Source organism: Gymnoscopelus microlampas (assembly GCF_963454915.1).
Source record: "Gymnoscopelus microlampas genome assembly, chromosome: 18".
NCBI classification, from domain to species: Eukaryota; Metazoa; Chordata; class Actinopteri; order Myctophiformes; family Myctophidae; genus Gymnoscopelus; species Gymnoscopelus microlampas.
In genome coordinates, this window is record NC_139955.1 from 26,117,677 (window position 1) to 26,131,888 (window position 14,212).

The window sequence follows — 14,212 nt, forward strand, 5'->3', positions numbered from 1 at the left end:
GCGGTCTCGTCCTTCCAAGCTATGGTACTAGACACGCCTCTCGCCTCTATGGGTACTATACACGCCAGCCGTCGGTTCAAATCGCCGTGACACAGAGTAATATATAGGACAAAATGTGAGTAAAGTACTTGAGTAAATGTACTTAGTTACTTTACACCTCTGCATACGAGCTGCGTAGCATCCGTTCTGGCCTAGCTGTGTTGCCAGATTCTGCGAGAGAAATAAGCAAGAGGTCTAAGCCAATGGGGAGCCACTAGCAGTGGTGCCAGATTCTGCGAGACAAATCAGGAACCAGGTCTATGAAAACAAGCCACGCATACACACACACACACACACACACACACACACACACACACACACACACACACACACACACACACACACACACACACACACACACACACACACACACACACACACACACAGAAAAAAGAAAGCAAGCTGGTATACATGACTGAGTCATGTCTTGTTCTCTTTCTCTCTCTCTCTCTCTCTCTCTCTCTTTCTCTTTCTTTCATCAGTCTTTCGCCACGTCTGCACAGTGACGGAGGAATTTCTGTGACTCTCTGCCCCCAACTCCCTGTGTCTTTCTGTCTGTTTGTCCCTGTCTTTCTCTCTTCAGTGATGGAGTGTGTGTGTTGAAATGAAGGTCTACTCAGCATGCCTATAGTCTTGGCTCCGTTAATAATGGAGCTAACGAGCATCTACCCAAATGAGCTTTTAATGGACTCTGTCTACCTGGGGCTAGACAAAGAGAGGGATTGAATGGAGGAGGAGAGGAGAGGAAAGGATAGTAAAAGTATAGCGAATGGAGCTTAAGAGACGAGATGAGGGCTGGAGAAAGAAGGGTGGCTGATATGAGAGGAAGAGACCAAAAGGGCAGAGATTAAAAGCAAGAAATCAAGAAGGAAACTCTTCTCAGAACAGCACAGACCTCCACCAAGGTGGCAGTTTGTCTATAAGGTGTTGTAGTTCTGGCTCCATCCATGTCTCCTTTTGCCTAATATAATTCATTGTGCATTTTCCTTCAGGGTAAAACATTCAATGGTTTCTGGAGTTTGACAACCAAACACGGGATCAGTACGATCAGTTCTTCCTGGGCCCATAAACCTTTTTTTACAAAGTATTGTGGTGGTGTGCTAATCTGTTCAGAAGTGATGTGAGAGGCTGCAACCACTGCGCCCTTTTGGCCCATTGCAGTGAAACGTTATTCATTCATAAATACTCAAGATACCCAGACAGACAGACAGACGGATGGGGGCAAAAACATTACTTCCTTGGCAGAGGTAACAGACAAAAGAGAGAATTAGTAGAAGGTTGAAGGGAGATATATGCAAGTTGGCTGTATTTATGCTTCAGTGTGCAGCAGCACCATTACTCAAGGGTTTGCTGGAATAATTGTACACCAGTATTCATGGGTATTCAAGTACTAATCCGATGTATCTGTAACTGTCTCCTCTGTTAACTTTAGAAGAGAGAGTATCTGTAAAGGTTTTTTTCTTCCCAAGGTGATTTTAATGGTGTCAACGTTTCAACCTCAAAGGTTTACGTCAGGTACATCATCCATCATGATGAAGAAGACCTTTGATGTTGAAATGTTGCACCATTAACGTAGACCTTTGAGGTTGAAACGGTGCACCATTACAATCACCTTGGGAGCAGAAAAAAAAACTGTGTGGATAATACTCATTTAATATTATTTGTATCCTGCACCTGTTGGTATATTTTTTGTGCGTGCATTCCCCTGGACTGTGAACGGTAAACATGAACGGTGGAGTGATGTGCACAGGCATATACCGTATCATTAAATCATATGCAATTGGCATTGTGTGTTTGAACGTGAAAAATTCAAGTGGATTATGAATTCACATCGAGGATTGCCATGACTCTGCCATCTGTATATTCTGTCCAGAGTCCTGTCCTGTGTCCCCTGTACTATCTCCAAAACTCTGAGAAAGAGCAGAACTGAGTGTACTACTGTAGATCTTTATTTATGAGACGATATCTTTCTGCACACATGCGAAATGCCTACAAGACAACAAGTGGCTCATGAATAAAGTACACAACATGAAGCAGAGCTTCAATGGGTACTTCCAATCTAGACACCCCTAAAATAAAACAAGATAATATACCATTTTAAATAATGAACAATTACTGATTCTTTTCCATTACAAATCACCCCATGACATTTTTTGTACAGTGCGTGACGGCAGAGTACAGGCTAAATGTTATGTGTGAGGAGTTGTTTGATTTTCTCTGAGAGAGAATTAACTGAAAATATTGACTAACTTTGGCCAACTGATGCATTTGCAAAATTGGAATGTAGGAAAAAAATGAATTTGTAGACTCGGTGGAATATGGAGTTTAGACCATGCCAATTTGCCATACTAGAAAACAAAAGGCCCTTCGGCCGCTTATCCCCTTCCTACGCGAAAGAGTGCCCCTTGACTGCCTTGCCTCCTCCCAATTTAGCTCATGACCTTTGAGTGTAATCTATATTGATAATTTATATTGTATAGCCTACATCAAGGGTTCCCAAACCTTTCAGGCGTGACCCCCCAAAATAATCATATTTCAACTGGGGACCCACCACCCTGACAAGCACATTGTAGGAGTTGAGGCAGAAAATGTAGTTTAACTACTCAGATAAATATTGTAGATCGCCTATTTTCATGCTATTGTAATTGTACACAATTTTGACAATTTTTATAGTATAATTTGTTGGTTACGTTTGACGTAGTAATGGTCTTATTATTAGTTTATTTAATATTTTTCATTTTGGAGGTATTAAAAGGTCTTAAAAGTCCTTAAATTGTCACTTTAGAAATGTGCAGATACCTAGAACCATTGGCCTACAGTACATCTAGGCAGCTACCATATCTGTGTTTTGGGCCTACCGTATGTGTAAAATAGTGATTAATAAGCGTGTAATAGGGATTAATAAACGTGTATTATTATTATTATTATTATTATTGCTACTACTACTACTACAGTTGTCCCCTCAATTGTTTACACATAATTTCTGAAAGTATACCTATTTTTCCTCAAAACTCAAAGGTAAAAAGCACAATGCAAAACCCCCACAAATCTCCTGCAAAATAACTTAAATTGTCTTCTCAAAATGGTATTTTGTGTTCAAATGACACACAGAGACCATCATATGAGTAGACTTCTAAGAACCAATTGAACACTGATGTGCTGAAAGGAAAACACTGCTATGAATGGAAAACAAGAATGCCTTATCTGGAGAATTATGCCTTTGCATGTTCTTGTTATGCTTACTCCTGTTATATTACCATAATGCTTTTATACTCAAATAATAAAATAACACACAAATACATTATTTTTAAATACATCACAGCAAACACAACTGGATGTGTACAATGATTTGTATAGAACAAACGAAAATAGGCCTGCACAGGAAAGGAAAATAACTATCATATCTTCTTCGGTTCCTGTCTGGCCAATCAACATTGCACAGGCAATGTTCTCAATGGCCAAGCAGCAGGGGAAGTATCACCTAGAATGGGGAATCCAGCCCTGAAATGCCTCAGCAGTTAATTCGCCACATGCCTTCTCCATATCCTGTATAGTGGTATCCATGTGTGCGGATTATGCAACTTTCCATCTCCAGGCAGAAAGAATCTCCTCAATCGGATTTAGAAATGGAGCGTATGATGGGATATAAAGAGCCGTAAATTGTGTGTGATCAATGAACCAGTTGAGGACCAGAGAAGCCAAATGGAAAAATATCTGCCTCATCTGACCAAACACGATGGCAGCCAATCAGTGCATTTTCAGAGTATGCTTAACTCCTTCACTACCAATGACGTCTTTTGACGGTTGTAAATTGAAAGCCCTCACCTCGATTTTGATAAACACGTCGATCGTGTTTCGGTTTGGATCATCTGAACATTATACTTTGAGTTCCTATTTATCACTATCAAATTGATGACACATTTGTTAAGGTTTTCAGGCACGAAGAAGGTCATTAGTGACCGAAACATTCCTTCTTCTTCAAATAAATCGTTGCTTCTGTACCGTGCAGTTTGGCAGTGTGCGGGCGTATTTTGTATTGTTGATGTGCACTTGTTTGCCTATGCACCTGCTCCTAAAGTTTTATTCCAGGTGTGTGAAAGATTTTCTAAACAAAAAAATATACTTTAACATTACTTTTTCATATTAATGTTACATTATGATTCAAATCTTAATGTTTTGCCTATGATTTTTCAAAAAAGGAATTCGCCGGACAAGTATAAATGAATTCTCAATTGGATTAATTTAATTAAGAATGACAAACAAATGTTATGTAATAGCAAGCTGTCAAGGCACACATTGGATTCAGAATATGTTTCGGGTCAGGTGATGCCCCAATGTTCAATACTGTAGTTACACTAATACTACAGTTATACTCAGGACTACGCAAGTCGGGAACGATGCATGCCCCACCCGGTTATTCAATACCCGTTGTACCTGTTGTCAGAGCACTCGCTGCACCTAATAGTGTTAAATATTACAATCAATGGTTTATTTATAAACGGACACTGACCTACTCAAGAACGATGCAAGGTACTGTCGTACCCTGTGTGGTACACTCTTACCATACAACCGATCGACTAAATATGGAGATACAGGGATCCGTGATGTCATCGAAAACTGCTACGTCGTGTTGATGACATACATGGACATGAATGGGTAACAGACAGATAGTCATTTCGAGCATTGTTCTGTAAAAGATTGGAGTTCTATTTTCTCTGCAAGCTAAATAGCATCGCGCCGCATTCATGCAGGGCACGGGAGTCATATTCGCCTCAGCTGTAATCAGCTGTCAGTCTGCTGATTGCTTTCAATCAGCCACGCTTTTCTGCACACCAATCACACCTCATTCCCTCAAGAAGGCGGCCCGTTTAAATACGGCTCCCTCCTACACTGGATCTCTGCTTTAGAATTGCTGCCACACGCTGCTGCTGCTGCTGGCAAAGCTGGACTCCACCACCCCAGCCTCCACCTTATAGTTCAGAGTTTTGACATTCATGTGTGCATGGCTCTAAAGTAAACTGAAATTCAATGTTTTCATGGCTCTAAACTGAATTCATTGTTCTATGGCCTTTTCATGTTAAAATGCATTCAAGTAATTTTTTCATATACATCACTGCTATTATCATTGTTAATGTTTTGTGTTTTGTGTTTTTTTTGTTTTTGTTTTTTTGTCCTGTCTCTTAACTTTCTATAATCCTACTGTATTTATTTCAGATCTTGTACATGTACATGTATTATTGTTTGTATGTCCGGCCTTATGGGGAAAAATGTTGGGTGGTTGGGGAGGACTGGGGTGGGGTGGATGGGAGAAAATATAAAACCGAAGAGTTGTTTACATTTTTGCAAATGTGAATACAATGTCATGTCTCTTTGAATAAATTTTGCTTAAAAAAAAAAAATGCATTCAAGTTTTCCTTAATGTCTTGCTATGGGCCCGCTCTTACCAGTGGGGGGTTTTGCATAGCGTTCCCTGATTTTGCTTAGCATGCTGCTTAGCAAAATGTAGGTAACATCTGAAAGAGCGGAGCCATTAACGCCAAGTTTGTATTCCATTTGTTGCAATAAATGGCTAAATGTACTTATGATGTGAACCATATTTACCACAGGATCATTTCAATGTGATTGTGTTGAAACATTGCAACTCATCCTATCTGCCCTCAGAAACATTGAACATCCATTTTATGAAATGTTAAGCTCAATTATGTTCCCCTCTCAGAGTGTCGCGATGTGCTGTTACCCATGATGCTGCGAGAGCTGAGTGGGGCGCTTGAGAGCATGGCGGATGGACATGACGAGAGGAAAAACAGCCTGGAGCTACTCAACAACATCCTAGAGGTCCTCAGCAGGGACAATGTGGTGAGACAGACAGATGCTTCTCTCTCTCTCTCTCTCTCTCTCTCTCTCTCTCTCTCTCTCTCTCTCTCTCTCTCTCTCTCTCTCTCTCTCTCTCTCTCTCTTATCTTATCTTATCTTATCTATCTAAGTATTCTATCTATCTGGGGGAGGGCTATGAAGGGAGATACAGTATGACATGATTCTTTTGAAGTGAATACCCACCCATTGACCCACCCACCCATCGCTGTTCGGCAACATAAAGACTAAACAAAACGAACCCTTCTGTCATTGCCATTATTAAATCTGAAGAAACCTCCCTTTTTCAGAGAGTATCTTTGAGCTACCACTGACCTCCCTTGTACCCCTCTTGCGCTTGTTTTTAAAGCAGTGCTACAGTGCATCGCCTTAAGCAGCTGTAGTTTCAGTTTTTCAGTTATGCAGGGGAAGCAAGCAGCCCCTGACCAATTAGACGAAAACACACCGGCCAAATTCCAGTTAGCTCCTGATTCTCCAAACTTTGAAGATCCACACAGAACACAGATACAGTTATGAAAACCGATGCGAAGACCCACCAACACCCACCAACACACACACGCACACACACACGCACATACACACACTCGCCCCTGTCAGGTGATTAGAAGCGGCCTGCTCAATCCTCATGCATTGAAGGAAGCATGAGCTCACTCAGTTCGGGGCTCTCCCCAGACTGGCAGAGGGAGATTAGTACACAGGATTACAAGCTTAGGCATTGGCACTGGGTGAAAATGGGTTACAAAATCGTGGGATAAAAATTTAAAGAAAAAAAAAAGGCATATGACTTCATCTCTTATTTATTTACTTGGATACCACTAATGAAGCATGAGTCACTGATGTAGACAGAACAAGGTGGGGAGGGACAGTTCGTTAGAAAGTGAAAGATGGATGGGAGCCATTGAGAAGTCCATGAGAACCAATGCCAGAAACTGGTGTGGGTTTGAATCAAGTACACAGAGAAGTCTGCATACCATAGTCTGTATGCCTTCCATTTTTTAAATTACGGGGCCAGAGCTCAGCTCTGGACCTGTTTTATTATTCGCTTTATTCTGTCACTTCTGCCACTTTTCGCAGTTCTGGCTGAACCGCGCTGTCGCTTTTTACGAAACTCGGCCATATGGTAGATGGTCATGAAAAACGATCAAGAAATAATTCTCACAATCTTTCGTCCAAAGGTGGCGCTATAGCACTCAATTGAAAATGCCAACTTTGACCAGGTACAACTCATGCCCTGTTTGACCTACAGCCATGAAACTTGGATACACATATGCGTCTCCTCATGCTGAACAACTTTCACCCTCTGACTTTTGACCTCTGACCTTTAGATCTCCCACCATTTTGAATTATATGAAAAACAGTCATTGGCTCCTAACTTCTGCATTTTTTCACTTATGGAAAATCCGTTGGAAATGTTTGTAGGCAGAGGTCCAAAGTTCAAGTATTAAACGTTTCGTGCAGATTGCTCAAAAATCCCAGGAGGAGATAGATTTTAACTATTACAGTTTTATGAAAATTATTCATCTGTGCCTAAAACATACATGCAGACTCACATTTCTTTGAAACTTTGCAGAAATGTACAGGGTCATTCCAAATATCACTGAAACCAATCTTACTCCAATTGGCCAAAAGGGGGCGCTATAGCAATTTTTTTAAAAGGCAGACTTTAAACAGGCATAAGTCATGCCTCGTTTGGCCGAAAGTCGTGAAACTTGCTTACACATGTGCCTTGACTCATGAGGAACACACGTATCGATTTGACCATTAAGCTCCGCCCTTAGATTTTCCGCAATTTTGAGCAGTTTGAAAAATACTTGTTTTTGCCAGTTCTGGCTTAACCGTGCATATGCTTTTTACGAAACTCGGCCATATGGTAGATGCTCATGAAAAACTACCAAGAAATAATTTTCACACTCATTCGTCAAAGGGTGGCGCTATAGCACTCAATTGAAAGTGCCAACTTTGAACAGGTACAACTCATGCCCTGTTTGACCTACAACCATGAAACTTCGATACACACATGCGTCTCTTCATGCCCGACAACTTTTGTGGTCTGACTTTTGACCTCTGACCTTTAGATCGCCCACCATTTTGAATTATATGTAAAACAGTCATTGGCTCCTAACTTCTGCATTTTTTCACTTATGGAAAATCCGTTGGAAATTTTTGTAGGCAGTGGTCCAAAGTTCAAGTGTTAAACGTTTCGTGCAGATTGCTCAAAAATCCCAGGAGGAGATAGATTTTAACTATTACAGTTTTATGAAAATTATTCATCTGTGCCTAAAACATACATGCAGACTCACATTTCTTTGAAACTTTGCAGAAATGTACAGGGTCATTCCAAATATCACTGAAACCAATCTCACTCCAATTGGCCAAAAGGGGGCGCTATAGCAATTTTTTGAAAAGGCAGACTTTAAACAGGCATAAGTCATGCCTCGTTTGGCCGAAAGTCGTGAAACTTGCTTACACATGTGCCTTGACTCATGAGGAACACACGTATCGATTTGACCATTAAGCTCCGCCCTTAGATTGTCTGCAATTTTGAGCAGTTTGAAAAACACTTAAACCCAGGATTTTTCAGCTATTTGCGTGAAACTGTATCATCTGTGTGATCTCCTTTTTCACAGTTACTTGTCTGTTGGGCCAATGGCGTCTCCCTTAAATGAATGCCTCACAATCTCGAGGTCGCCAGTTCAAGCCTCACTTGATGCAGACTTAATTTAAGTTGAATTGCAAACAACATGACTGTATCAATGAATACATGTGCAAATGGTAAAGATAACCTGAAATGCTTATTTGAGAGTACGTTTTTTCAACGTATGACATACTTTATCTGAAAATAGCTGATCTACAATCTCACAACTTTTCATGGTTTGTGAGCTTGTAGATCGGCTACTTTCACTAGTTTTGGTTCTGAGGAGATGTACAATTTCTTCATTGGTAAATGGTTTGTGAACGAGTGATCTTAGTGTTAGTGAAACAGGGGCTTGGTTCATGAAAGAAGGCAAGAGTTTATGATCTTCAACAGACAATATCAGCCTGGACAAAGCTATAGCACTATAGGTAGTGTTGCAGCCTATTAGTCTGAAGGTTGAGAGTTCGAATCCTGTTAATGGCAGTAGGTTGAGATGTCCAATCAAACCATTATGTTTCCATCTCTCTCTCTCATCAATCTATTGTTTCCATGTCACTCTCTCTCTCTTCAATCTATTCCGTTTCCATGTCTCTCTCTCTCTCTCTATTCACTGGCCCCGTATTATCGCTGCTTGCAGCTATATTTAGTTTTAGAGCCTTATGAGGAAGGAACACAAAAGCCCTTTAGGGTTACTATTGTCAGATTTTATATTAAACAATACTTCATACGAGTTTACAGCAACACACTCACATACCTTTCTCTTTGACTTGTTTATGCTTCCGTGTTTATGCTGTGGTGTGTGTGTGTGTGTGTGTGTGTGTGTGTGTGTGTGTGTGTGTGTGTGTGTGCGTGTGCGTCCGTGCGTGCGTGTGTGTATTACTAGTAAGTACCGTCTGAACTTTTTGGAGTTGGCAATGCTTTAGCTCTTCATACTGTGATTGCTGTTAAGACCACACACTTGTTTCTCCAAATGAAAAACTGTTCCACTTCAGTTTCTCTTGTGCTGGAGTAAACACACACACACACACACACACACACACACACACACACACACACACACACACACACACACACACACGCGCACACGCACGTCTAACAGAAAGAGCAATATGAAAGATTATTGTTTTAACTGTCAGAGGGAAAATAAAGGAGAACAATGAAAGAAATGAAAAGCTGTTCACTGCCAGGTGGAGGAGTGGATTGTACGAAGGATGAAAAACAATGAAAAGAAAAAGCGGGAGAAGAGAAGTGGTTAAAAAACTGCCAAACAAACAAGTTAAAGAAGTCTTATTTACCGCTGGCAGACATGGATGGAGGGATAGTTTTTCTTTTGGGTCAGAAAATGAAGAGGGTTCAGACGGAGGATAAATGTCATGGGTGAGAGATTGGTCAGGGATAAAAGGAGGAAGAGTGGAATGAAGTATGAAAACATGCCGTGAGAACAATATAAAATAAGACGACCGGTGGGGGGTGTCTGGGTCTACTGGGTCCTTTAACAACTTTCTGTCACTACTGCTCTCCGAGCCCACCTGCTCCCTCCTTTTTAGCCTTCTGTCTATCTCTGTCTCTCTCTCTCTCTGTCTCTTCAAGGCGGCTGCTTTGGGGACTTGGAGTGTACCTGATTAAGTTGTCATGCCAACTGGAGCGATGGAGAAAGTGAGATGGAGAAAGAGTGAGAGATAAAGAGATGGTGAAAGAGATTGAGAGAGAGAGAGGAAGGGAGAGAGAGATGGAGAGTAGAAGCGAGGCTGAACAGATGCTCTGTCCCGGGGACTAACACAAGGGAAGCAACACTGTGTGATCAATAGGAGAGGTTGTGCTGAATTTCTGATTTTGTGTTGTGTTGGGTGTTTGGGTAGGAGATAGATGACACAGAGAGAGAGAGAGAGAGAGAGAGAGAGAGAGAGACAGTCAGGCAGACAGACATGTGCATATGATCAACAGGGAGGCCAGTGCTCATTCTGATTTTATCTCTTCAAAACAAGATTTTATGCATTTATTTCCATCTCCCTGCTGCCAAGAGAGATGATTAACCAGCTGGTCTGCGACTTCAAATAAATGGTTAGAGCATTGGCCTCTGTGTGCCGCAAATAAATGGTTAGAGCATTTGTGTGTGTGTGTGTGTGTGTGTGTGTGTGTGTGTGTGTGTGTGTGTGTGTGTGTGTGTGTGTGTGTGTGTGTGTGTGTGTGTGTGTGTGTGCGCGTGCGTGTGTGCTGTGTAAGCCTGTTTCCTTTCCACACACAGTCTGCTAATCACAATAAGAGGCCAAAAATACTGTCAGTGTACCAAACTGATTTTGACTGAGTTAGAATCAACAGCTGCCCCCAGCTGTGTGTGGGCATGCATACTCTTACCCGTACATCTTCATATATATACTGCTTGTTTATGCCTTTGTTTGTCTTGAGATCACACACACACGCACGCACGCACGCACGCACGCACGCACGCACGCACGCACGCACGCACGCACGCACGCACGCACGCACGCACGCACGCACACACACACACACACACACACACACACACACACACACACACATATTGACACACTTTATCATCTCCTCTGTACCCAGTGGCTCAGTGCCTCTATGGTTTAATTAAGCCTGCCTGGCTTTAATCAAGTCTCTCTAAATCTTCCACCATCATGCAATGACACACACATGCACAGTGTGGTATTTCCTCCTTTATCAAGTTGTTCTGTTCATCAATAATTTCAGAAAGATGTGTGAATTTCCTTTTGAGGTTGTACAAAATGAGGCCACATCCAGCCAGGTGTATATTAGTTTTAATTGTATTCATGTTTATGTTTATCAGAAGCATGTTCACTGTCCTATAAGTCAGCATACAGTAATTAATTACGCCTTCCCTATTCATACCAATTACTGCAAAGCAGAACACCTTCAAAGATAACGGTGGCCAATTCCCAGCCACCTCTGAGGTACACATTTTAGCACAGAGCACACTGTGACTGGTAGTATGGTAAAGGCATAATTATGTATTGTTAAAGATTGAGTGACATGGGCCTACCTACTAAATAATGACTACTATTCCATACCCGGGGATGTGCGCAGGCAAACTATATGCAGGCTTTTGGGTTAATATGTGCTCAGTATGAACAGTTTCACTTTTTGGAGAGGGGCACTGCTGATTTCATCTGGTTGGGTGTGTGTCGTGACAACCCGGTAATTTCCGACCCGGTGTACAATCGTTACCACAACAACCGTGAGAAGTCCATGTTTAACATTGTTACAGCTAAGCTATTTGTGCTAACAACACAACGTTCATTCGTACATTGCACGTGTCAATCTGTGTGTGAGTGCTATGGAGATGATAAAACGCTGTCTGTGTGGACACGGCTCCTAAATCAAAGTCCTTTATAACTTTGTAGCTGTGAGTCAGGTCTGCCTGTGTTGGCTTTGTCATTAAGTCCACCCGTAACCATGACAACACACTCACAGCCCATAGGCCGTGGCCACACACGCGTGCAGTAACTCCGACACGGTTACACATCCTATAGCCCGCCGGGGAACGTAACTGTGGCAACAGAGCCCCAAAGCTTGTTGCCGCATATGTGCAGGAACTCCGAAACTCTGGTGCTTAGAGTATTTTTTGTTTGTTTTTTAATTGTATTAGAATATTATTGTGAAACATATGTGGAGTTTCAGTGCTTATTTGACCTACTGGCAGTGTGTGCAAGATATGTAGTGCAGATTAATACAGCGGTTTGCCAAATTTGCTCTGGACACACACAGACCCATGTAGACCTCCTACAGTGCCACATTACAAAGTGTGAGAGATTTGAGGAGCAGCTTTTGATCTTAAAATAAATCTCAATCACTGGTGCACTGCAAATGTTAATCAGATACACACACGCGCGCGCACACACACACACACACACACACACACACACACACACACACACACACACACACACACACACACACACACACACACACACACACACACACACACACACACACACACACACACACACACACACACACAGAGCAGGCTAAATGTTGTGTTTTAGCATTCAGTACATGCTTTTAGGGTGAGTAACTATCGCCTAGTGAAATGGCTAATATAATAAAATATTCAATAAATCAAAAAAATGATTGGATGCTCATACAAATCCACAGAACGCTGCGGTGTCAGACTCCTGCTGCGGTGTACATTCTGACGCCGCAGTTATCATTACGCCAGGGGAGCCCTCTGTGGATTATATGCATTATTGCATATAAGGATGATAATAATAAATAATAATGAAATATTGTGGATTCCCAATCTGACTATGGCGCGACTGAGTTTTGCAAAGGGATAAACTGTTGGATGTTTTTTTTATGCTCAAGGATCCTTTTAAGGTTAAGTCGAATGAGCACAGGTGTTTGCAGACCGCTTGTATACAGTATTGTTAAAGGCAATCTAAATGGTTCTATAGTACTGTCACTAGGAAAGATTCTGAAAAGACAACTTTTTTCCTTCACTCAGATTCAGTCAAGCGAGGTACAGTAACAAACGATAAATGGCTTTAGAATACTCATCGTGGCTAAAACTTGTGTAATGTCTCCAAAGCCTGACACAGTGTTTATTTTCGTTGCAAGTTTGGTCATAGATTTCATTCAAGGTGGCATTGAAAATGTCTTAAAAAGTCTCATATTGAATTTCCTGATAACTGCTGTAACTGGCTAACAGTCTGTCTGTTTGTTTGTATGTTTGTTGTTTGTTGTTTATTTGTATGTCCCTGTCCCCATCTCTCTTTCTCCCTCCGTCTGTCTGACTGTCTTCCAGGGGGAGACGTTCCAACATGTCCAGGACATTGCAGTGTCTCTCCTCAGGATCATCAACAAGACTGTCATCACTATGGGTCGAGAGCACGCCCTTATTGTAAGTGCTGAATTTTTCTCATCGTTCAAACCTCAACTCACCATGACAGACAAACTGACCATGCTGTGTACTGGACCAGAGAGTGTGTATTGATTGCGACTGTGCAGTGTGCTAGGCCTGAGAGTGTCTACTGGTTCATAGACCTACAGTATATTGGACCAGAGAGTGAGTGATGGTTCTGACCGTGCAGTCTACTGGGCTCTAATGCCTGACAGCAAGTTCCCGGTTGGAATCCCGGACCATTTGCTGTATGTCACTCCCCAACTCTCTCCCTGTACTGTCAAATAAAGGTAGAAAAGCCCAAAAAGTAAAAAAGAAAACCATCTGTTCCCCTTTTCGGTCCAAAGCACTGTACAACAACTAACCCTTCAGATTAAAATACACACCTTTATTGTACATCTGAAGTGTAACAGTTACAAACAGCTGCAACAGCACAGCAAAAGGAAGAGATGGATATTGTGGGTGCCTTACATAATGGGACAGTCTATACGAATGCAATGCCAGGACCGGCTCTTTGGAAATGGATTGGTTAAATAGTGTTGCCTGGCAAGCAAATTCCAGGTCCTAATTTGTGGAACATGATGAACCAGGGCCAGCATGTCGTGAGACTAATGGCTAGATCCATATCAGCTGTGCATTTAGCATTTCCAGAACAATTGTGTGTGTGTGTGTGTGTGTGTGTGTGTGTGTGTGTGTGTGTGTGTGTGTGTGTGTGTGTGTGTGTGTGTGTGTGTGTGTGTGTGTGTGTGTGTGTGTGTGTGTGTGCGCGCGTACGTACGGAA

At 41.8% G+C, this 14,212-nt stretch overlaps 1 protein-coding gene across 1 annotated transcript in view; it reads left to right on the top strand.

The window, feature by feature from the left end:
- dock2 (dedicator of cytokinesis 2) overlaps nt 1-14,212 on the top strand; it is a 148,639-nt gene that overhangs the window by 63,036 nt on the left and 71,391 nt on the right. Inside the window, exons 25-26 of the mRNA XM_084041505.1 lie at nt 5,756-5,895; nt 13,335-13,430. Of these exons, the coding sequence (XP_083897631.1) occupies nt 5,756-5,895; nt 13,335-13,430 (236 nt within the window). The remainder of the gene's footprint in view (nt 1-5,755; nt 5,896-13,334; nt 13,431-14,212) is intronic.